This window comes from Pipistrellus kuhlii, unplaced genomic scaffold (assembly GCF_014108245.1).
Source record: "Pipistrellus kuhlii isolate mPipKuh1 unplaced genomic scaffold, mPipKuh1.p scaffold_m20_p_5, whole genome shotgun sequence".
In the NCBI taxonomy this organism is placed as follows: domain Eukaryota; kingdom Metazoa; phylum Chordata; class Mammalia; order Chiroptera; family Vespertilionidae; genus Pipistrellus; species Pipistrellus kuhlii.
The window spans coordinates 18211497-18237950 of NW_023425551.1; the positions used below are offsets into that span (position 1 = coordinate 18211497).

At 42.2% G+C, this 26454-nt stretch overlaps 1 protein-coding gene across 2 annotated transcripts in view; it reads left to right on the top strand.

Moving 5' to 3' along the window:
* The first annotated feature begins 24280 nt into the window (after positions 1–24280).
* MYB (MYB proto-oncogene, transcription factor) overlaps positions 24281–26454 on the top strand; it is a 35081-nt gene continuing 32907 nt past the window's right edge. Inside the window, exon 1 of one of the 2 annotated variants that reach the window (XM_036414782.2) lies at positions 24281–24661. In XM_036414782.2, the coding sequence (XP_036270675.1) occupies positions 24639–24661 (23 nt within the window). In that variant the 5' untranslated portion in view covers positions 24281–24638. The remainder of the gene's footprint in view (positions 24662–26454) is intronic. The other variant, XM_036414783.2, reaches the window with a different exon arrangement.

Consider the following 26454-nt stretch of genomic DNA (forward strand, 5'->3'; position numbering starts at 1 on the left):
CCTCTATCACCTCTAGAATAATGATTTTCAACCAGTGTGCCACAAGAATTTTTTAAACATGCAATAGCTGACTTAGGGGTACTGACCGCTTTTCCCTTCAATTGTGAAATAAAAAAGATAACAACCAACACAACAATAGCTGTCCAGCATGTATGAATCAATACTATACCTATTTTTGTCAGATCAGCAAAAATACATTTCTTGGTGTGCCACAGAATTTTAGTAACTAGTTTATGTGTGCCATAAGATAATAAAGGTTGAAAATTTCTGCTCTAGGAATAAATTCCAAACTGCCAGATAAGGAATGGGAGGCTTTTTATAAACCATTTCCAGCCTATCTATCCATCTTTATGTTTTACCACTCTCTACCACCTCTCCCATTCCCCAGAACATACCCCCTTCTTCTGCTACTCAGAACTAAGCATTTCTGAAGAGTGTGATTGGCCAAGATTGCCAGCTGAAGGTCTGTGGACCCATCCATCCTATAAGACGTATTTTATTTGAGCTGTACAATGTTTAAAAATATTTTTGTTTGGGCATTTCACAGGACTTAATATCTACTTGTGAAAAATGGAAGATTCCCCAATAGGGGGCTAACATTCCTGCACGGCATAACCAGCTGAAGCAAGGAAAGGACTTTCTGCTTTCAACGTAGCATGAGTCTCTAATTCTCCATAATCCCCACTCCTGTCTTAGACTAGTCATTCATTTTTTTTATCTGCCTGGTCCCTTTGGGCCATGCACTTCACACTTTCATGTTATTCCCTCAAACTAGTGCCTTACTGGGAAGTGTTCTTCTGCGTTTCTCTCTGGTAGACTTCCACCAGTCCTAATTCAATGTCTCCTCCACTGTGAAGTCTCTTATTTGTTTCCTTCATCTATGATCCCTTGTATACATGCTTATCATAGGACTGCTCACAATATTTTAGAGTTTATTATAAGCATCAACTCCCTGACTGCCTATACCCTCAAGTTCAAGAATCTGGATCTATTTACTTCTTCTGTTGCCAGTATTTAGCAAGATGCTGATAAACTAGTAAGTATCCAAGAGGTTCATCATATAGAAAAGAGTAAACTAATCCCCATGACATTAAAGGAGTGACTTTTTTCTGAGGCAGGCATCATTTGTACCAACAGTGGTTGAAAGAGGAGCAAAAAAGTAGTGTAGCAAAAAAGTTAAGAAGACAAGCAGAATTCTTGCTTAAGAACAAATTCATAAAGCAGGAAACATTGTACATATCTTACAAATACAAATAGGTAAATAATAATAATAATAATCATCATCATCATCATCATCCTATCTAATGAAGAGGGAATATGCTAATTGCTGCCCCTACCTCAAAGATGGCAGGGCCCACAGCCACAAGATGGCGGTGCCCAGTCCCCATTAGTCCCACCTGGGTGGCAGGCAGGCCACAAGGCTGGGCCCATCCCCAGGCGGCCCAGTTGTTCCGTGCCTGCCTTCGGAGTCACCCAGTCCCCTTAGCCCCACAGCTGCCCAGGGACAGCCGGAGGCACAGGTAACCAGGGCTGCCCAAGGCTTGGGCTTGCCAGCAGTGGCACCAGCAGAGATGTGATGGGGCATCGCCTTCCCCTGATAGCCGAGTTGTCTTCTACCCCTGAGGGTTCCTGAACTGTAAGAGGGGGCAGGCTTGGCTGAGGGACCTCCCCCCTCCCACCGTCCAGTGCATCAGTGCATGAATTTTTATGCACTGGGCCTCAAATAATAATAATAATAATAATAATAATAATAATAATAGTGGGAAGGAATCATAGACGTGAAAGTATTTATACTTATAGTCTCTAGCTAAAAATATTTTCAACTATAATCATATTGTTCTTACAATTAAGAAAGGACAATTTCTGGAATTGTTTATAAACCTATTCTTTTACATTATAGAGGTAAGAGGTTAAAATTCTCAGATGTGTTGTGAAAGAAAAAAAATAAAAGCCAGGAGAAAGTAACGTATTTTTCTAAACCTTTTACTAAAGAATAAAGGGGAAGAAAATACTGAATTCATTAGCATCTTAATATTTTGACTCTTAGGTAGACCAGAGTCAGTTATACTTTTCCAAAGCAACAATGACCATTACATGGTTTGTAGATCTCTTATGCTTGCATCTCAAATGAATCCTACTAAGCAATAAAAATAGGGAAACAGTTGAACAGTTGTTGACTGGGTGAGGTGTATGAAAAGTAAAAATTATTTGCACTCATCAACATAACAACATAATGAATGCCCTGTACTAATAAACAACAAGTCTGGCTTCTGTAATAGAGTCTTCTTTATTACTCTAAGAGATACACATGCCCTTTTCTATAATTCTAGAGCATTTCCTTTAGCCTCTAACTGAAGTACTCTGACACATGTGTTCTTACATGCATTTAAATGTTTCCTTTACATTACCTACTATTACTTCTCCTCCTACTTCTTTTCCATTAGCTACTTAAAAAGGAAGAAGAAAGAAGCACAGTATTTGACCTAGAAAGACCAGTTGCCAATTTTTTTTAAATGAAGGCAAGGAAGTGTAGTGTCTATAAGGTGACAAGTTTATGTGGGAGTGTTATTTTGAGTGACTTCAAGGAACCTCATATTTTTCTGATATAACAGCAAGTTAGTGGTGTGCTCTTCTTTTTTTTTTTTTTTTTTAAAGTGTTCTTTCTCTTACAAAATCCCGTTGAAGAAATAAAACATGCACATCTAAGTATAAGATACTAATTTCCTCAAGTATCTTCTATGAGGTTACAAAACTCATGATGAAATAACAGCCTCTTTAAACACCGTGTTCAGTATCTCTGACTTCAGTTTGTGCCGTTAGAAAGTGCCTGGCAAACATTCATTCTCAATCCCAGGTCCCCCAAACCTTTGCTCTATAAGCAAGTAAGAAGTAGAAATGTTAAGAGGAAGCACTGAAATGTCTTATTCTGGGAAGAAGAAACTATGTCTCCACGTTATCATTCTAAAACATCTATTATCATGGTCAAATCCTTTCCTGTCACCAGTTATTTTTTTTAATTAAATGTTTTTATTTTACTTGCATGAACGGCAAAGTATCAGCTTTACAGTCAATAAATATTTTTTTAAAAACCTAATTTCTCAAATCCATTTTCTAGATCCTAGGGAGTTAAGTTGTTTCCTTTGGACAACTAACTAAAGTTTCACCAGGGTATTTAAGACATAATGACATTAGTTACAGTTTTATTTCTGTTCTTTACCATAGGGAAAAAAAATTACCTTTGACTTTTAATAAAAAGACAGGATGTGTTGTTGTTTTTTCCAATAAATTAGTCAGCATGGGATCTTATCTATCATTTCCCATTGAAATAAACAACCTCCCAAATACAATAGTGCCTACCATAATTCAACTTAATAGCATATGCTTTTAAAAGAAAGCTTCATTTTGTTTTCGTAGCTTTATTCTGTTTGGTAGATTCATTGCATTACCTGTTAACATGTGGTCCAAACTATTTGCAAATGGCCCCATTTTATATGTATATATCAAACTATTTGCAAATGGCCCCATTTTATATGTATATATCAAGTGTCCAAATATAAATCTAAAGGAAATTAGGGTTGGTAGCAATCTGAGACTTTTTTACTTTGCCACCTACTAGGTAACCTTAGACAAATTATACATCAGAAGGTGGTTATGAGATAAAAAGAAAAAATTAGCAAGGAGATGTGGGAATGGGGAGCAGAAATATTGGAGTACATAGGAAGGCCTCACTGGAAAGGGAAATTTGAATGAAGACCTAAAGGAAGGAAGGGAGCAAGTCATGCAGGTACAGGGAAGAACATCCAGGCTGAGGAAAAAGCAGGCCCTGAAGTAGGAGCATGCCTAGCACTTTTCATGATGAGCTTAAAGGCTGCAGAGATCGGAGTGGCCTGAGCAAGAACAAGAGGACTGAGGTCCAAAGCTGGCAGTGGGAGCACTGGGAGAGGTGCAAGGGGATGGTGAATCATACATTTGTAATTATAGGGACTCAGGGTTTTACTCTCAAATGGAAAACAATCAGGTTTTGAGCAGAACTGGACTGACTTCTTCTTTAAAAAGATCTGGCTGCTATGTTGAAACTAGACTGAAGGTAGCCAGTCTAGAACAGTATAATATTATGAGAGATGATGGTGGCTAATAACAAAATAGTAGCAATATAGGTGATGAAATGTGGCTACATCCTGGATTTTTTTTTTATTATTAAATCTATTGGGGTGACATTGGTGAACATAGGTTTCAGGTCTGGGTTTCTATGTTACAAGATCTGTATGTTGCACTGTGTGCCCATCAGCCAAAACACCCTGGGTATTTTTTAAAGATAGAGCCAATATGACTTCTTTATGGATTATGGGGAAATCAAGGATACAGTAGCCCCTCCTCCCATCCAAGGTCCACACATATCAAGACCCCCAGTGACTGTTTGATATCACAAATAATACCGAACCTTATATATACTATGGTTTTCCTATACATAAAATAAATTTTAATTTATAAATTGGGTACAGTGTGAGATTAACAGCAATAACTAGTAAAAAAACAATTATGATAATATACTATAATAAAAGTTATTTGAATGTGGTCTCTCTCTTTCTCTCTTTCTCAGAATATCTGGAATTTTCAATGTAATATTTTTGGACCATGGTTGACCACAGGTAATTTAAACTGAAGAAAGCGAAACCACGGGTAAAGGGGGACTACTGTAATCTCCAAGTTTTATAACTGAGAAAATGGAATTGCATTAACTGAAAAAGAAAAGACTTGAAAGGTCCGAAAATAAGGACCAGGCTTTCCGTGATGTGAGTCTGGAGTTGAAGAGACAGATCCAGACTGGAGGTAAAATTTCAGAATCATAAGTATATAGAAGTATATAGAATATAGTATATGTAAGAAAGTCTAAAGCAACAAGGGGATAAACACCTAAATTAGACTTAGCAAGCAGAGCAGAGGAGAGCAGAGAAAAAGAATATAGAAATGCAAGAGGATGGGTTATGAGGGTTTGCTGCAAGGGGCTTCAGGGTCAAGGGTGTCAAGCACACCTCGGTGTAACAGGAAGCTGGCCGTGGGGCAGGGCTGTGAACAAAGATGAGCAATTCTGCCTTCTCCTTGCCTGCCAGCAGGCCCTGATGATCTCACCTTACTATTAGTTCTTTCACCTCAGCCTACTCACCATATTCATTGAAGGAACATCTGCTTCACTACTTAATTCTAACTTCATTTTTCAACTGAACAGATAACTTACTAGAGGACCTACTACACAAATAAATAATAGTTCTAAAGTTTAGAAAGGGAATGTTTATCAATTTACTTCATATGTTAAGAAAGTGTAATGCTTTTGTGAAATTTGGTTGCACTTATTAGGGAATCATTCTTAAATGATTTTTAAAGCAGGATCTTGGAATGAGCTCTACTTATTTATCACAACACTAGAGGCCTGATGCATGAATTCGTACACAAGTGGGGCCCAGCCTGCCCACCCCAAAGGTGGCCCATTGGGCTGGGCTGGCCAGGGAGAGGGGCTGAGGGCAGATTGGTTTGCTGGTCCAGGTCCCGATTGGGATGTTGGAGGCCGATCGAGGGACAGGCTGGCAGAGGAGGAAGAGGCAGAGGTTGATCAGGCCCTGGATCAGGCTGGTTGGCTGCCACAGAGTGTGTCATAGCCACCGGTCTTTCTGTCATTCAGGTCGCTGGACTTTTGTATGTATAGATGGCCTGTGACACCCAGAGCTCCTGGGATTTTTTTTGTTCATACTATGCTTTTAGCTAACTTTTCCTCCCTACCCAAGGAACTCTGTTCTTGGGCTCTTCTCTCTCTCATCTTGCAGACACTCTCTTGGGGAGCTCAAACACTCCATACCACCACCACCCAATACTGATGATATGGATGCTCCTTATTTTCCACTGCTCAGCATTAAGCCAATCAAAATAGTACCTCAGTGGGCATCTCCCATCCTCCATAGGCATTTTAAAAGCCACATACCCCAAACTACTATTTTCTCTCCTCCTTATCCAGAATTACCTCTCCCACAAGATGCATCATCATTTTGTGAAGTCTTCAGAGCCAGAAATCTAGGAGTGACCCTTTATGCCTTTCTGAATTTAATATCCAGTCTATCTTGTTAATTCTACAACTTAAATGTTACTTCCTCCCTTATCCCACGTCTGTAATTCCTGCTTTCGCAATTATGTGTTTCAATGTCTGTGTTCCCTATTAGCTGTGAATTGCTTAAGGAAGGATACTGGATCTTATTGTGGAGATGATTGACTAATTCCAGATTTCAGCAGAGGGAGACTAATTGGTAAGGGTGAAGCTAAAGATGTCTGTGACTAGAGCAAGTGGCACTGAGAAGAGGCTGATATTTTGTAACAGAAGAAAGCATCGCAAAGATGATGTTGGATGATGCCTCCTAGAGTGGTGTATACACAGCCTGCACCTCCATTTGCAAAGATCCTCATTAAATACACTCAGATTCATTAATGAGAATTTACTAAATGCCTGCCATGTAACCACCACCCTGGTAAGCACTGGTGAGGAATGAAGAAGTGTTAGGCATGGTCTTCCTCCCTCCAGGAGCCTTTCACCTAGTTGGAGAAAAGAGATGGATGCACAATACATGACAGTGCAGAGTTAATTGACCTACATGATGTAGACTGTGTCCATTGAGATTCCTAATGAAAGACATCAAGAGTCATTAATATGAGCAGATTATAATTAAAATTTGATCCTATTTGCTACTCTTAAGATTGATATTTCTTTTGGCTCAATTGAATCGCCTTCAGTCTTCTTCCACAGGAAGCGCAATGAGATGGATCCAGTAGTCTGCAAAAGAAAAGGAAGGGAGAAGGTGTGCCTGATGTCAATCAACCAAGGGAAACACACCAGCTGATCAAGGAGGGGCATCATTTCACTTTAAAAGGAGCCTCTTGCTTCCTCCTATGGACTAAAAGTCTGATCACTTCGACAGGAAAGGCCACATGGAAAGAACCTGAGAGGTGGGCAAACAAGAGTTAGAACTCCACATTAGAACTTCAATTATAGACCCTACAAATGTGTGTTGAAATATGGAAAGAGCACTTAGAGCCTGGTCCAAAGAAACATCTTTGTGCGTGAGTGTGATGAAAACAGAAGCTTTCAGTTAAAGGAAGGACAAGAAAGGAAATGAAAGAGAGGTGTGAGGTTTGTCAGCCTTTTCCCTAAGCACCATCTTCAATTCGCAGCGAGTGCAATGTAACTCCCCAACAAGACAGAAAACTCATCATGAAACTCGAGCCAGTGGCAAAGCAGAATGAGCAATTTCATAGAACAACAACGGACATGAGCTCTGCAGCAGAACTACAAAAGGAAGAAAGTTAACTGTTAAAACCCCAACTGTTATGTTCTGCCTGGTTTAGAAAGAACAAAATTTAGAACAAAATGTAGTTTTAACTTTAATCCCCAGATGTAAATGTTTTCCTTTTATAAGCTTGCTTAGAAACTGAACATACTAGACTCTAGGATATTTTTTTTCTGTAATTTGTTGTGCATTATCAGCTATTTACATAATTACTCTAATTAAGCTAGTTATAGCAGTTCCTGTAAATATGTGAAAGATCACTAAAACATGTAATTATGTCCTTATATCATTAATTAAACTATATCAGCTGGGAATTACTGTAAATATGTCTGGAGGTGTCATTAGTCTGTGTAATGGAGACATAGACCTCTTTATTGAACTACAATAAAGTGCTCTGCACTAATAATCCATGTAAGGCACCACTTAGGATTTTTAAAGTTCCAGATCTCAGGCATAAAAGAAAAATGTACCTTTCATACCCATATAGTTTGAAAAGCTGGTACAGGTTTTAGACTTTATTAGCAATCTGGGTGGAATGCAAATTGACAAGTGGGCCCAGTTCCCTAGTGGCCATTCCTGGAATTGCAGTGGGCAGAGCCTGAGCCCTGAGTTCTTTCCCTTGAACAGGCCCAGCCAAGGCCCATCTTCGAGGACTGCCCCCAGCTGTTCCCTCCTGGGTTCTCCTGAACCTACAAACAATCCTCTTTTCTCAGCGTTTATGTGTGCATAGTTGTCCCAATGTCCCAGCCAAAATACTAGTTTAATAATAGTAGGACTGCCAGGTAAGACTGTATTTTGAAGGACACAAACATCAGAGGAATGAAAATCTCAAAGTACTTCATCTGTAGAAATAGATTTTCAAACCTTGTGAGCATGATTTGTGAGACTGAGAATCCAGCCTTTTGTCCCTTCAAATCAGACATCTTCTGCCTCCCTCGGAGGTGGGCCCTGCAGTCAGCATTTGGAGGTACTTCAAGCCTTACATCAGGAAACAGTACACTGATTCAGTCCAGAAAAATCACAAATAGCTTTGCCCGGGGATGGCAAATGGTGGCCCCAGCAGCTCTATCAGTTCAGAGGATGCTTGCCATGAAGGAAAAAGCAGCTAGGACTGAAAAGATGAGGGGATCCCCAGAATTTCAGAAAGACACACAGGAAACCCCCTCCCTCAGAAAATAACAAACAGAGAAAGCTTTCAGTTCTTCAAGTGCAAAAAATAAAAGCTTATGACTATAATCCTGATTCTCTTTGGTTTAATGTTTATTTCTGGGGGCGAGGAAAACTTTGTTCTTATAGGAGAATCTTACACAAGTTTCCATGTTTTTTGGAAATCAACATTTACATTTTAAAGGTTTCGATTTTTATTTGGCTTTGGGTGATGAACCCACAATGCAATATACAGATGCTGTATTATATCAATAGTTATATACTTGAAACCTATATAATTTTATCAACCAATGTCACCGCAGTAAGCTTAATAAATTCTTTTAAAATTAAATTTAAAGTTTTAATTCTTTGAGGTGGACATTTCTAATTTTGGGAAGAAAGCACATGATTTTATTTTTCATAATTATAAAATACTTGCATTTGTCTCTAATCTGTGTGTGTAGTGGATAACATGCCTGACCATGGTTTCATCAAATTCACATTTATGGATTAAATAGTTATTTAAAAACTAGATTTAAATTAGGACTTCTGCCTTCTATCAACTTCATTCCCTGAGGCAGAAATAAACTCATTCCACAAAGTAGCACATAATAATATACTTCATTTTGGACGTGGACTAATAACTTCATGAATATAATGACTATTGTGAAAATTCTCCCCTTAAAAAATAAAATCAATATATTCATTATAATTTATTGAATTGTGAGTTTTCAGCGTTAGAAGCTTTGGAGAAAAGTGACAAATCAATAACAAATAATCCTTTCATGAAAGAAAACCATGTGATGATAATGTGTAATACAGAATACTGGCAATAGTATAATTTAAGCACTGGTTAGAAATTAAACCAACTTTTAGTATACAAATACTACAAATGCTGTTAGTTTTACTCCCTCATCTTTTCTTTCTTTGGTAAATTTCATACAGGCTCAGAATAGTTTACATATATAAACTATTTTCTCACATATTCTTGAGGCAACATTGTCTTCAATGCAGTTTTGCCATAGCTGAGCCCCCAAAGCGAGGTGGCCTCAGCAGATCTCTCAGTAGGCTTCAGATGGGCAGCTTCTGTCTTGAAAGGCTGGGGCTGGAGGAGCTTTGAAGAGAAAGTAGAAAACTGAGAGACCTAACCAGTTTTTGTCATCCCTAAGGTTGTAACTTGCTAACCAGAGCACCCCAGCAGCGGACATATGACAGTTTCAGAGAAAGGCTCTGATCTCCTTGAAATATCTCCTTTGCCTGGGGACAGACAAACCATGGTCTCATTTGAAAGCCCTCAGTTAAGCTGTGCAATACTACCTTCAAAAATCAAGGTTCTCTCACATCTATATCGAGGAGAAAAAGCAAAGTGAAAATAGCATTTTTCATACTGACCCAAAACCTTATTCCTTGTGGCAAGTAATTGCAGGAGGTAATCTCTTGGCCAGCCCAAGTACTAGTAAATAACAATTTAGGATCACATACCAGGCCACAGAATTTGTCTCAGGATATTGGACTACAAATGGAGTCCCTGATACCATCAATGAATTGACATCTCACTTAGGTAGATAGTTGCTCTCACACAGTAGTTCAAGTGGAATTGGCATGAATGTTTACATCACATGTGTCAAACACAAGGCCCGCGGGCCAAATCCGTCCCGCCAGGCCTTGCAATGTGGCCCGCACAGCTGCGTTTCCATCACAATGACAGTTTATGACTGTTCAGTAAACCATTCGGCCCGCGATTTAGGCTGGATTTTAGATTTTGGCCCCTTCTCTGATTGAGTTCAACACCCCTAGTTTACATTAAGGAAAACAAGAATCTAATATGTAATTTTATTGATTTGAATGTTATTGGTTTTTTTTAAATATTTTTTTCTGAAGAAAATTCAATAAAAATTTTACAGCATGCTGAGTATAATGTGCACATTAAAGGTACTGTGTTTACGTTAGATAGAGTTAAGACCTGGGCAAAATTGAAAAGGCCAGGTTAATTCTAGGTTTCTTCCCAAGTCCACCAAATGGGATACACTCACTAGGATTTATCTTGTACTGAATGAAGTTTTTTTTAATTCCAGTGTTTAATCTGATTCTCAACCAGACAAACCCCAACTCAAAACTGAATGCACAATAACATGTAACAGTTATAAATGGACCAATATGCAATAGTTTAAACAGGAGTGCGATATTACCTTAGGGCAGTGGTCGGCAAACTCATTAGTCAATAGAGCCAAGTATCAACAGTACAATGATTGAAATTTCTTTTGAGAGCTAAATTTTCTAAACTTAAACTTTTTTTTTTTTTTATATTTTATTGATTTTTTACAGAGAGGAAGGGAGAGATAGATAGCTAGAAACGTCGATGAGAAACATCGACCAGCTGCCTCCTGCACACCCCCTACCAGGGATGTGCCCGCAACCATCGTACATGCCCTTGACCGGAATCGAACTGGGACCTTTCAGTTCGCAGACCAACGCTCTATCCACTGAGCCAAACCGGTTTCGACAAAACTTAAACTTCTTTTAACGCCACTTCTTCAGAATAGACTTGCCCAGGCCGTGGTATTTTGTGGAAGAGCCACATTCAAGGGGCCAAAGAGCAGTATGTGGCTCGCCAGCTGCAGTTTGCCGACCACGGCCATAGGATTACTGTTTCGTGGACAGGGAAAGTATCCTTGGACAGGCCAGCCCACTGAAAACACATTAGATTGGGTTATGCAGGGGAAAGCCTCACCAATGTCATCTCTGGTTGTTTTATATTATGGATAACCTAAGCTCTCTCCCACAGAACTTTATGCACCTTGTATGGTAATCGCTATACTTCCCTCACTGAGCTCCTTTGGGGCAGGGACTTGTCAAATTCACCATTGTCATCAATGCTGCAGGATGGCTGGCAGCTGTGCTGACCTTCAAGGCATTACTCTGCTGCTGATCCTGCTCCTGCTGACCCTGAGAAAGGTGCTCAAGGCCTTCGAGCTATGCTGCCTCTTGGCTGCTTGGGGACCATGCTGGGGGCAAGGAATGGGCAGTGGGCCCTGGACCCAGGAGATGTGGCCTTGGGGAGGGCAGCAGACAGACTCTCTTCTCAGGAGGAGATTGACGAGGTGTCACGGTCTATTATGGATTTTACATTTTAAACTCTGAGTGAGTGTTTCTTGGCCCCCCAAATAGTAATAAGGTGCTCTAGTACATGAATTTGGCCAACACACTATTATAACTGTGGGTCTTAAAAATATTTTCTAAATCCCAGAAAAAAGGAAAGACAAATATAATTATTTTCTACTATATCAAAGCAACATAAAATTTGTTAGCCAGATTGCCAGAGCTGCCTTACATCCTTTTGGTATAAAAGGGAGATCAAGAAGGTATCTAAACAAAACAAAACAAAAAAAGAAGGTATCTAAATCTACAAATGTAATCAAAGCCTTGCCTCTTTTATTTTTGGAATTAACATTGGTCACCTCTGACGATTTGAGTGTTTGCTGTTGATTCCCTTTCTTCTCTGAACATCAGATTATGTTGTCCCTAAAAGCAGAGCTTTCAGATGTACATGAAACCTGACTACAGTACTACTAGAGCCCAGTTGTTTTCTTTAATGAGTGTACGTCTAATTGCTGCCAAGTAATTCCCATGGCTTCAGGCATGAGTCGCAGCCAGAAATGCCAATAATTGCTGACCTCAGAAGGTCATATAGCCTTTCTTTGGGAAATTATTTGGAGTAAATCACACTCAAAATCCCTGCACAGTTTTGCTTCATTCTATTTGTTGCAATGAGTAAACCTTTGTAGAAGCCTGGAATGCCACAACCCCTCTCAAAATGAGTTACAGTCTCAGCTTATTCATTATTTCCAAAAAATCATAATTGTATTATCTTTTCCCATTATTGAAAAGAACTTAAGAACCTTACCTTTTTGCTGGGGGTTGGAGGAAGGAGCAAGGTTTCTAGGAAAGCCCATAGGCTTTGGGATCAAAAAGGCTTACTTTGAAATTCTGGCTGTAAACTTGAAAGATTATGTAACTTTGCACATGAACTTGAATTTTCAACTGTTTGATTCCTTCCCAGTCAAATGAAGAGCATATCAGTTACCTGGAAAGAATTAGAATTAGAATTAGCTTGCAAAGTGCCTGCCATAGAGCAAATGCTTAATAAATGATAGCTACTAATTTAGCATTTCAATTTATAAACTGTATTTTTGTTCTTATATTGTTATCCAGTTTATAAAAACACTTTGACCTGTTTTTACAATTTGATCCTCACTTTGATTTTATAGGATTGTGCATAGAATGGGTACCATCTCTATTATGTAGATGAAGATATTAAACATTTTGCTTGAAGTAACACAATCTGTTTAGGAGTACTCGGACCACTTAGGGACTTTGACTCCAATCTCATACATATTTCTGCCCTCAGAGTACCCTGCCTCCTCTCACTGACCCAGTCAGCCTTTTCATTCATTTAAGTTAAAATGCTATTCAAGAAAAATTCTAATGATAGATAATATAAATGAAAACTTTGGGGGAAAAATGTCCTCAATTTTAGCATTCAAAAATTCTGCAAACCTTATTCATAAGTAAACAATGAGGGTAAGGATAACAGCTTGAAGACAGTTGATTAATAAGTATCTGATATTAAACAATTCCATGTTCTATAGCCACCCTGTCTAATATAGTAGCCATTAGGTACATATAGCCACTGAGCAATTAAACAGTGGCTTGTGTGACTTTAGAACTGAATTTTAAATTTTATTTCTTTTTAATTAATTTAATAATACATTTAAAACCTGATACTTGCTTCAGTTACTAGAAAAATGTTAAGCATGTTTTGAAACAACTTGGGTATATAAATGGACATTTATAAATTCTAATAATGGATCAAGTATTTCTGGTAAGAGTTTAACATTTGAGTTGAGATGTTCTGTAAATATAATATGCAGATTGGATTTCAAAGAATTACTACCAGAAAACAAGGATGCCAAAAATTCTATATAATAAAGAGGTAATATGCAAATTGACCATCACACCCTCATAAGATGGCTGCCTATGACCAGGTTGGCAGGGGGGTTAGTGAGGGATGACCAAATGACTGAACAAGCAGGCTGCATGGGGCAACCAGGCTGGCAGGAGGGAAGTTGAGGGCAATTAGGCTGGCAGGGGGGATAGTGAGGGGTAACTAGGCTGGTGGGAGGCAGTTGAGGGTGACCAGGCTGGCAAGGGGGGAAAATAAAGGGTGACCAGGCCAGCAGGGCTGCGGGGGGAGGGTGCAGCGCAGGGAGGGGCAGTTAGAAGTGACCAGGCCAGCAGGGAAAGGGAAGGGGCAGATGGGGGTGACCTGGCTGGCAGTGGAGCGCGGGGGGGGGGGGGGGGGGGCAGTTAGGGGCAATCAGGCTGGCATGCAGAGGCAATGAGGAGTGATCAGGCCAGCATAGGGGGCAGTTAGGGGCGACCAGGCAGGCAAGCAGGCAGGTGAATGATTAGGAGTCAGCGGTCCAGGATTATGAGAGAGATCTTGGAATGATGAGGATGCAGGCTGGGCTGAGGGGACCACTCCCTCCCTCTCTCTCCCCACCCCCGCCATGCACGGATTAGGCCTCTAGTGTTCTTAATAATTTTTAATACTGATTTGCACTGAAATGATAATATTTTGAATATAGAAAGTGAAATAAAATGAAATTACAAAATTATTACAATTAGGATTGTCAGTTTCTTTTTACCTTTTATAACATGGCCACAAAAACAATTTAAAGTAAACATATAGCTGGCATTAAACTTTCTTTGGCAGCATCACTCAACAGAAAATCCAATTATCTATGTAACTAGAAAAAAAAAGCACAGGTAATATCACTTTTCTTTTATTGATAAATTTTTATTTTTGACTGTCCCTAGTCTCAGATTCTTCATTGCTAACATCTTTCAGAGATGCTACGGTACTTCCTCTGAGACATCCAAACAGAAGGCAAGGACATGCAGGGTGTTTTGTTGAGGTAAAAATGGAAAGATAGGCAAAAGACCTAAAAAAAAAAAAAAAATCCTGAAATTGACATAATTTTCTATTTAAAAGCTCTGTTCAATTTAGCCCAATGCATTAAACATTTATGGAGTATCTACAAAGTGAAAAATAACTTGTCACATGGAGATTAATAGAACCCCAAATATTGACCTCTAAAGTGCTTGTCATAAACCATCATATCAGCATCACCTGAATCCCAGTGAGGCCAGTTGAGTTAGACTCTCTGGATACATGTTTACTTAGGAATCTCTGTGCTGAATGGCAATTTTTATGCCACTAAAATATGAGACCTGCCTGGCTGGTGTGGCTCAGTGATTGAGTATCAACCTATGAACCAGGAGGTCATCGTTCAATTCCCGGTCAGAGCACATGCCTGGGTTATGGACTCAGTCCCCAGTGGGAGGATGTGCAGGAGGCAGCCAATCAATGATTCTCTCTCATCACTGATGTTTCTCTCTCTCCCTCTCTCTTCCTCTCTGAAATCAATAAAAATATTTAAAAAATATATATGAGACCCACTATTCCAAAGGATGAGAGAGACATGAAACAAAGGTTGGATGTAATTTAAATATTCTGTTAAAGGCACTAAAGCATTCACACTATGCCATGGAAGTCTTTCTCAAGCAGAAGGCCTCCAAACTGAGGCTGGATGATGATAAGCAGGAATAATCACCAAAGCAGGATGAGAGGAGAGCAGTAGGCAAAGTGTCAGAATGAGCAGGGTACCTGGGCACAGATCCTCATGGCATATGTAGTGACATGTAAGCAATGGACTCTTACTAGCTTGTAAGTATGACATGAAGAGTCTTATATATAACGCTAAGAATTTTGATCTTTAACCTGTAGGTCGGTTGTTTTTTAGGGTGAAGGGGACATTGGTTGAGGTGGTAAGGGAGACATATATAGTGTGGTGACCTAGATATAGTGGTCAAGAGCCACTACTATAAGCAGGATTTTAAGCAAAGGAGTATTATGACCAGGTTTATGTTTATAAGTTTTTCTGTCTGGCAGCTATAGCAAGAATGGTTTTAAGGAGACTAGCCCAGCATCAAGGAGTAGGTAAATGTCTAAACTGAATCGGTGGTAGATGGGATAAGAAAGAGTGAAACTATGGAATAAATTTTAAAGAAGTGAACTTAACAGGAATTTGTGCTTAATTGAATGTTGGAGCAAGAGAGAGTTTAGAATGGTCCCCCGGGTTCTGGCCTGACTAAAAGGTGGTGATGCCATTCACTGAGAGAGAACACAAGCAAATCAGCCTATCCCAATTTCAAAACTTTGCTTGGCATGTTCTTTTGAATGAGTCATTCTACGCAAAACCTGTTGACAGTCTTCAAAAGGAACCAATAAAGCTATAACATGGCACAAGATTATATATCACTCCACAGGAGCTGAATTAGGTATTGCATTGATAAAATCTGTTCCCACATCACATTTACAAAGAAACCTATTTACTATGAAATGCTTTGGGAGTTTTAATCAACATTATCATCATGAAAATTCTGTTATTCACATTCTGAAAGATATCTTTAAGTATATTGCAGTGAAATTGGTTTTTTCTAAGAAGGAAAGAAGGAAGGAAGCAAGGAAGGAAAGAAGAAAGGAAGGAAGGAAAGGGAAAAGAAAGAGAAAAGACACAATAGTGATTGAAAAAGATGTCACTTTTACCAAATGAATTTCACAAAGACTAAAAGCTTTTCCTTCTTGCTGGAATTAAGCATTCATTGATTTTATGACTGGTTTAAAAATAGATGGCTCCTTGATGTAAAAAAATGGAATTCAATATTCTGTAAAGATATATTAAAGTAAATAAAGAGATAATTATGTAATGATAGAGTGGAAAGGGAAGAAATAAGATACAGACAAACACTGTGTGGAAAAAAAGCATTTTTTTCTTTATTGATTAAGATATTACATATGTGTCCTTATCCCCTCCATTGCCCCCCATACCCCTGGTTGTGCCCCCCCCCAGTGTCTGTGTCCATTGTTTATGTTTATATGCATGCATACAAAACAGCATGTTTTTTTTAATATATATTTTATTGATTTTTTTACAGAGAGGAAGAGAGAGGGATAGAGAGTTAGAAGCATCAATGAGAGAGAATCATCGATCAGCCGCCTCCTGCACACCCCCCACTGGGGATGGGCCCACAGCCAAGGTACATGCCCCTGGCAGGAATCGAACCCGGGACCCTTCAGTCCGCAGGCCAACGCTCTATCCACTGAGCCAAACTGGCCCTGGCAAAACTGCATGTTTTGAAGAAAGTCGTTCCAGACTCAAGTTGCCAAAAGGACAGCAATCTATGCAAATATTAGAAAGAAGGAACTGCTAGTAAGATTAAGCAATGCTTTTGATATAAGGTTATCATCTTTTACTTGAGGACTGAATTGAATCCATGTAAGGTATTCACAATTTGAGTAGAAGGGGAAAAATGTAAGAATGAAAAGTTGGAGGCTACCATAGAGTAGTGGAAAGAACTCAGGATTTCGAATGAAAAAACAAAAAACAAAACTGGTTTTATGTGCGTGTAACCTTGGCCAAATCACTTCACCTCTCTCAACCTTAGTTACCTCCACCTGAAAATGGGGAAAATAATATGGAGGGGGACTAAGAAAGACGAGCAATACTATAAGGATTAAATGAGGTAATGTATGACAAAACCTCGTTGTATCTCTAAAACCCAAATATAAGATGTGGGGGTGGGGGCAAGCTGGGGAGGAGTGTCAGTAGGGGCAAGGGGGGATATATATAATACTTTCAACAGTAAAGAATTAGAAAAAAATATATAAGGCTTTATTGAGTATATTTTAAAGGCTCACACATATAACAGCTCCAACTAATCCAACTAATTCTTCATGAATTGTCATCAGCACTATCAACATTTCTGTGTATACTTGTGCTTAAAATCCTGATCCAGGAACTTAGTATGCAGGAAGGTAGAAGATACTGTCTCTCCCTTCCAGTTTGTAACCAATAATCAAGATGAGATAAGGCACGTTATAAAATATAAAGTGATAGACAGATAAATAGGTAGGTATATAAGTAAATAGCAAAGGAAAGTATTAAAGATCATATGCTCAGTAAAGGGCAGGAAAGTAGGCATTATCACAGCTGACATGTGCAAGCAATGATTGTGGATTAGGGAAGTCTATGATAACTTCATGAGAAAGGTTGGGCTTTAGCTGGGCATGAAGGATGGAGTGGGGGGCACTTATGTAAGCAGAGAGGAGGAAGGAAGGCATGGTGTAAGCAAAGGCCCTGGCAGGAGGCATGGTGTAAGCAAAGGCCCTGAGATTGCCAATGGTTTTTTAGGGGGAGGAAACGGACTGAACAGAGGGTGGTAGGAGATAAGGTTGGAAGGTGGTAGGTTGTGTTGTGAAGTAGAGTGACGTGCACTGGAGCTAGTGCACTTAGTCAAGCTACACAGGCTGTCTATAGCCTGGGCCCATTCTGATTAGTGAGTACATGAGCCACCAATTATTAAATACCATTACCCCTGGGGGCAAGGTTGTGTGGGCACAGAAGCCAGAGCAAGCTCAAGACAAGGAATGCCAAGTTAAGGAGTTCAGATCTTATCTTTTCAACATTAAGAGGCCAATTATGAATTTTTAAACATATGACTAAACCGCCAAAGTGGTTATAGTGAGACTGATTCAGCAGTGAGGTGAGAATTGGTGGAGGAGAAAGAGATCATAGCGTGGAAAATAAGTTAGAAGCTGTGAAGGTAGTTCAAGCTGAAGGAATGATAATCTAGAAGAGAGTGGTGACAATGGAAATGGAAAAGAGGCCTCTAATGTGCAGGAATCATCTAGCAAAGGGCCGGGGTCTGTTTTTCCAAAAGCCCGTGCCTAGCACAGTGTCTAGCAATGAGTAAATACTGTGTGTTTATCAATAAAAGAAATTATGAAAGCATTGTCAGGCTTGGATACCTTATTGTTCTATTGCTTATATAAGCTCTTAAGTGTTATTATCATTGTTATTTCTGTTTGAATTTCTATTAATAAAGAATTGTTATTTTGTTCTCTAATTTGGAAAGCTGCCCTTTTACATTTATAATGTACTAGAGGCCCACTGCATGAAATTCGTGCATGGTAGGATCCCTGGGCCTGGCTGGCAATCAGGGCTGATCAGGGCCTTCCTTCCCTGGCTGCTGGCTGTTGGTCTGGGCTATCATTCGTTCCGTGTTTTCCCCTGGTGGTCAGCACATGTCATAGCAAGGGATCGGTCTCCCAGTCAAACTCCCACAGGGACAATTTGCATATTAAGCAGATGATAGATAGATAGATAGATAGATAGATAGATAGATAGATAGATGAGGGGAAGTGGAGAAAAGGAGAAGGAGTTGGATAAAATAATTGTGAGAAGAGATAGGAGAAAAATAAATTCTGTAAACTAGGTTGAGGACTTTCCTCCAAAGTTTTGAGAAGATAGGACTGTCACTTGAGGAAAAGTTAGCTATTCCAAAAAGCATATTTTCTAAAGCAGAAAGTGGTAAGGCCTTAATTCTTTCAACAGTGTTTTGCAAACTGGTTCACTATCAATAATCAGGGCACAAAACAATATAGGGTTCCTGACCAGGAGTTATTTAAGGTAGAATATAACATAATAGATTAGATTACCTAGTTGGTACTATGAGGTGAGTAGTCTTGGAGAACCTTCTTTTTTTTTTTTATTTTTTTTTTTTTTTAGCTCTGCATGAATATGTGTGTGTTTCTGTGTATTGAGATGAGATGAAAAATAGGTTTCTTATTGTGAGTCACTGCAAAAAATATTTGAAAACCACTGCCCCAAATACTTTCCCTCAAAGTAAATAAAAACCTGTCAAAATCAGTTGACAAACTACATGAGTCTATCTAAAAGAATAGACATACACACACACACATACACTGAGTGGCCAGATTATTATGATTTCTGAATGCATAATAATCTGGCTACACACACACACACACACACACACACACATACACACACACTAGAGGCCCGGTGTATGAATTTGTGCATGGGTGGGGTCCAGCCAGCCTGGCCAAGGGGAGGAGAATGGGTGGTTGACTGGTTGGTTGACCTGGTCGAACTCCTGATGGAGGGGACAATTTGCATATTAGCCTTTTATTATATAGGATATACACTGAGTGGCCAGATTATTATGAGTTCAGAGATCATAATAATCTGGCCACCCAGTGTATAATTTTCTTTGCTTAATAACAGATCTCTCCACCTAACCCCTACAGTCAGTCTCACCTTTGAACCCCTTAAGTATTCTCCAAATACTTTTCCTTGATCATCTTTCTATACAAATGTATATTAGCAAATCCATGAGTTTGCGCAATTATTGCCTTCATGCAAATAACTCTTAAACATAGCATTTACTCAGTGTTGCCCTGGTCAAGGTTTAACCACCAGTATTCTGGGGAAAGGCCCTATTTATAGCACTTGCTGCTATTTGTGGTATAAATACTACATCCTTAGCCCATTGCAAGCTACCCACATGTCTTCACTAAACACAGAATTGGAAAGATATACAGATTAGCATACATTACACAGTATTTCTATCATGCAGATATGTTAGAGATAAATAATCTCAGGAGCATATGTAACAGTAGAGTGTAGCAAAATAATTAAGAAATTATTAGTTTTAAATATTGATTACCTTTAAATATATATTTAATTGTGGATTTAAATAATTTCATTTTTAATAATGAATGTGTCTAACAACTGGCTCACAACTGGTTTACTCTATTAAACCACTGTCTAGTTCAACCTCTCCAGCAGAGTCGGATCCCGCACTCTCTACCACCTGCCGAACAACTCTACCCGGGTCTCTTCCATATGAAACCACAAACGTAACATACTGAAATCTAAACTCACTTTCCTCTTTGAATCTCCTTAGCGCACACTTCTCTTCCCCTCTTGACTTCCCTATTTCTATTAATGGTGCCTCCAAGAGCCATCCAATCAGTTACTAGTCTTGAAGGTTCTGCCTATATAGTGTTCTGATCTGCCCCCTCCTTTTTCATTCCAATTAGGGTTGCTGTCTTAGTCAAGAACAATTAACTGACCTCATCCCCTTCATGTTCTTCTCATTCTGATTTATGTGATAATACTATTAGATTCGTTTTTCAAATGTAGGTCTTCCATTACACACACACATACACATGCACACTTCTCTCTATCATCTGGCCTTTAAAGCGCTCCTTGCTCCAAGCAATCTAGACAGCTCCTTATTGCAGTGCTTGGAATATGCCTTGTGGTTTCTGGCTGTATGCTTTTGCTCACACTTTCCCTTACACAGGAGTGTTCTTCCCTCATCATGAAAAAACTCATACCTTATACCCAAGACTCCATTTCAATGGCAATGAAAATAGGCAGGTGGGTTGTCATAAGAGTATATAAGTTTATGAGAATCAGGAGGTTGGGAACACACAGGAAAGGCAAAATCCAGGAATTATTAATTTAGTCACTATCTCATATGGAGACTCTAGGAAACATTGTACTTCCCCCGGGGTTATTACTAAAATCTTACAGCTAGCTAACATGAGGTTTATCTCAAACCTACAGATTGCAATTATAGATGATCCAGCTGTCTGTCATTCATTAACCGAAATCCTCAAGAATTTTATGTATTTTCACCATTTGGTGTTTACTGTAAATATCTCCCTCTTAATGTTCTGACCCAAATTGTGTTGAGGTGGTGGGGAAAGGTGAGCAGTTAGAGACATAGAGTCCCTAAAGCCTTGACTGTCACCATCATTGATAAAATTCATTCACCTTTGAGACACTGATCACAGGTATTAAAGAGCTACCACATGCTCAGGATTTCTCAGTAATAGAAGCAAAAACGTTGGACTATTGTACCTTTTACACATCTTTCTTCCCCAGTGTTCAGAGTAAAATAAAATGCTTTACATGCTTGCTTTTCTGAGTAGAATCATGATGACAATCAGTAAGTGATTCCTTTTCTTCCGGATTTCAGAGATGGGCTGACGTTTCCTAGTAAAGGAAGAAGGAATAGACTGACACAGCCCTGTGGTCACTTGGTATCCACTTTCCCATGGGCTTGAGTTAATTTGGGTTAGTGAGACTCTGAATTCTTAGCGCAGGAGAGGAGGCAGAGAATAAAGTAGGGGAAGGTGGTGAGAAAAGGGAAAAATGTATTGAGCCAGATTGACAGTCAGTGGTCTGGACACCTCTTCCACCATAATCCCTTGGGTACTTGTGTAAAAGGCAGATTCCTGGGCCCTGCGTCAGACCTACTGAATCATTGTCTCCAGGGGGCCTACCTGGGACTGTACATTTTTCATGGTCACACCCAGTGATTCTGATACACACTGGAGACTAAGGATCACTGGTTTCATGAAGGCCTGCAGCCTGGACACAGCTTTTGAGCTCAAAATGATTTTTACATTTCTAAAGTGTTGGTAAAAGAGATGGGGGTGGGGAGAAAAAGAAGAGAGAGGAGAGGAGAGGAGAGGAGAGGGGAGGGGAGGGGAGGGGAGGGGAGGGTAGGGGAGGGGAGGGGAGGGGAGGGGAGGGGAGGGGAGGGGAGGGGAGGGAAGGAATATAGAACACAGTCATCTGGCCCTTTCTAGAAAAGTTTGCTGACTCCTGCCTAGTGCTTTGCAATTAAAATCCTGTGTCTGAAGTTAGCACTATCCTAGCCCTGCCAGAGCTAAAATAACTGATTCAGCAGATTTTTTTTAAAAAAATTGAGAGTAATGAAAAATATATAAAGTCATTTAAAATGAGTTTGTAATTAAAGTGGAAAAAGGAAATGTATATAGTTACAGTGAACATTCTGCAATGTTTTTGAAAATATGTTTTATTCGCACAAGGATTTATGGTAGAATATTATATCCTATCCTCCCATACACTTATCAGGTGGCAATATATCCCAAATTAGCCTAGTAAGAATCATTGCATGTATACTCTTTATTGGACTAAGCTTGCCCCCCAAATATATTTTTGTCACACACACATATAAGGGAAAATGTGAACTGATAACCCAAAATGTCTGGGGAATGAAAGTAGTATAAATTCTCAAGACAACACATAGGAAAATGATGCACAAAGGAAATAATAGAATTTGGTATCTTTCCCCTTAAAAGGAGTTTAAGAATCATAGAGCTGTTTTAACGCCTAAGAAACCTTGGAAAGAGGCTATGAAGTCACTTTGGGAAATGTTCAGATATTCTCAGTGTGGCAGAGGCTCAGCATTTGGGAATCATGCCAGTTAGATTCATAAAATAATCCCAAAGACAGAATGCAATTCCTTTACAGGTGGTTTCTAGATATTTTTAAATGTGTTTACCGGTATTTTTTATGTGGAGAAACTTTGTTCAAGAACCTAGCAATAAACACCGGCTTTGAAAACATATAAACTTCCTGTGACTTGTCTTTCAGAATTGTGAACTGAAATATCTCACAATAATTTTGTTTCAGTGTTGTTGTTTTTCTCACAAAGAAAGGAATGTTTTACTCTTACTAGCAACTAACATTTTTGATAAGAATTTAGACTGTATTTCAATTTTTAAGAAACAAAGTTTGAAACACCAGATAAAGTCTTGAAACCTGACATGCTTCGCCATTTAATAAAATTATGACTCATTTCAGTAAGAAAATGCTTTTTTAGTAAGAAAAAAAAATGCTTTCTGAGCTAAGTTTGAACTGCCGGGGGCACATGGGACACCCACAAACCCAGTCAGCAGAAGTCTCAAACTCCTATAAGATTAAAGGAAAAATAAATTAGTGTATACAGAGAATGAAGAAAAAAAAATCCCCCATGGTACAAGTCTATAAACGGAAGTAAAACTAAAACTCCCCTAAAATCCCCCAATCATCAATCCTTATAAATTCAGCACTCATCTCCTCCCTTTACTTCTCTTCGGGAGCCCCTAGTGAAATGCACACGAACAGTTTGGGACGATTTTTATCTTGCAAAACACTAAGCAAGGATACCGACAACCGCATTGCAAACTGTTTAACTTTTAAAGCTGCGCGTGCAAAAAGGGGGTTTCTTGAGTTGCGCTGGGGGCGCGCCGCTTGGAGCCCCTGGACCATGCAGGTGTTTGCACCGATCCAGCGCGATCCCGGAGCGGGTGCGGGCGGAGGCGTGCCGGGGGTGCCGCCTGGGCCGGGCCGCGTGGGTGGGGCCGGGCGTGCCCCGGGCGAGAGTGAAGGGTCTGTGACTGCGCGGAGGTGGCGCGTGGGCTCCAGGATCTAGGAGGGGACTGAGAGCTCCGCGGGAGCGTCCCATATATGAACCGTGATCGCCCCGGCTACATTCCAAATGTGTGTCCTTTTGCACCAACCAGTTACATTAGAATTAAAAAAAAAAAAAAATCTAGCCTAACTTCCTATGAAAATATATATATGCTCCCATTCCTCCTATTCGCCCCCACCCCCTCTCCAAACCCCCATACCCATTTCCAGAAATAGGAGTTTTAAACCCGGCCCCAAACACAATCCCTAAAGCGGCAGTCGCGCCCCCTTCCCCACCCCGCTGCGCGCCCATCGCCGCCCCCGCAACAGTGAGTCAGAGGCCGGCGGCGCGGGTGCCGGTGCCCCGGAGCGTGCCGCGTGGGGAGGCCGCCGAGAGCAGGAGAGAGGCGGCTTCAGCGCGACGTGGCGCGGGCCCTGGCGGCCGGGGCCGGGGAGCGGGGTTTGCGAAGGAAAAGGCGCCGCCGCCGCCGCCGCCGCAGCCTCCCCGGCCACCCCCTCCCTGGCCCTGGGCTCCCCGCCCGCGCGCCGCCCGGGCCTCGGGGCGCGCCAGGCGCAGCGCGGGGCGCGGGAGCCCGGGAGGCGCGGCGGCCCGGCCGGCTCCGCAGCCCCGCGGGCGGCAGCCAAGGCGACCGCGGAGGCGGCGGGCAGGGCGCGTGCGCACTGCAGGGGCGCCAGATTTGGCGGGAGGGGGAGTGTCCAAGGCTCTTTGTTTGATGGCATCTCTGTTTACAGAGTTTACACTTTAATATCAACCTGTTTCCTCCTCCTCCTTCTCCTCCTCCTCCTCCGCGACCTCCTCCTCCTCCACCTCTTTCTCCCGAGAAACTTCGCCCCGGAACGCCGCTGCGCAGCCGGGGAGGACGCAGGCAAGCGGCGGGCAGCGGGAGGCTGCAGCCCCTTGCGGTCCCCGCGGCTCCCGGCGGAGCCCCGCGCCCGCCGCGCCATGGCCCGGAGACCCCGGCACAGGTAACGGGGAGCCCGGGAGGGCGGCCGCGGGTCGGGGCGCGCGCGGGGCGCTAGGCTCCCGGAGAGCAGGTGGGAATTGGATCCCGGATCTGACGCGGGGCTGTCAGATCCTGCGAGTCCCCAGGACCTCTGCCTCCGCGGCAGAAGCCGCTGGAAAGACGGATGAATGGAAGAGCCGGTGCAGGAGGAAATGTGTCAGGACGCCGGGAAGCACTCCCCGCGGCTCGTTTTGCAAGTTGCGCTTCTCTGTAGGGGAGAGAGAGCAGCACGATTCTGCGCGGGAGTGAGCGGTGCCTACCGGCCCCGGGGAGCCCACCGGGGTCCCCGACTCGATGCCGCGGATGTCGGCGAGGGAGTCGCGGCATCATTGCTGGGTGCATTACGATTTGTTTGAACTTGAGAATGCCGAGCATATGGCAGATAGAGGGGAAATGCCGGATTGTGCCGTAGCTGCAGGTAGTTCATTTAAATTTCATTCATTCTTTATGGAGTCCAAGAACAGCGTCAGGTGACAGGCGGCTAGGGGAAAAAAATCTATATATTTTTTCGGGGATGGAATGAGTCTCTCTACATTTGCAAAATGGGTTTAAGCCCTGGCTTGGAAGGTTCAAATCATTCTTCTCTGGGGGAAGTGATGATTTCTAATGCAAACATTTCACACGCGCCTCCGGCCGGCGCTGCACATGTCACCGCGCTTGGTTGGGGCGGACGATTGAAGCCCCCTTGCATGTTGGACTGATGAAGGGGGCGAGGGGGCGAGGGGACGGAGCGGGAGGGACACACGGGTCCCAACTGTCAGTTGCTGGGGCTCTGGCTCCCACCCGACCCCCGGACTTCCCAGACCGGACGCGCGGGAGCCGGCTCAGAGCGGCCGGGTGCGGGGCCAGCTCGGCGGCCCTCTGCGTTGCCACTCAACGGCCAGGGACGGAGTCGGGCAGCACCCAGGGCGCTGCCGCGCAACCGGGACGCGATCCCCGGGGGCTCTCGCCCTGGGCTCCAGGTTCCGGGCGAGAGGCGCGCACACGTGGATGCGGCCGCGGTGGCCAGCTCCTCCCTGCACCTTGCTCCCGCTGCCGTGGGTCGCCGGGGCGGAGGAGGGGTGACCGGACAGACCGCAGCGAAGAGATCTGGGGGGAAAAGTTCCAGAAGGCAAAGCAAACCCAACCCCTTTTCCTCCTCCGGGTTGTTTGGTTTTCTTGTACTTATTTGTCTTTGAACCTGCTATTGCCGGTCCCCCGCGCAGCACTGGGACGTTGCAGAGAGCGTGGGTGTGGGCGGTGCAGCAGCACCCTCGGACCCAGGACCCAGTCTGGCCGGATGGGGAGCAGCGCCGAAGCGGGGGGGTGGGCGCCAGAGGAAAAGGGAGGCGACCTGGGGGTGGTGTGGGGGCTGACTCCCTGCGCCTGAGCGGGGCGAGGGTGCTGCTCCTTAACTGGTTTCACCTTCGCTTTTGGGACTGAGCAGTGGAGAGTCAAGGTCGCCTATTTTTTATTTTACTTTTTACTCCTGAGAGCAGAAACTGGGAGGAAGAGGAGGGGAGCTGGGAAGGGGTGCTGGGGGAGGCCGGGTGGACGCTCCGCGCGGGCAGCTCTAGATGCACCCGGCGGGGCGGGGCGGGGCGTCCGGTTCCCTGGCTCCCAGGTAGCGGCGGGGGAGGCGGCCCGGCGGGGCGGGAGCCTTGAACCTGCCTCGGGGCGGGGGAAGAGAAACCCGGCTGCGGCCCGGAGGAGCCGTTTCTTGCAAAGGCCGGCGTCAAACAGGGCAGGGATTCTTAACCAGGTCAGCGAAATGAG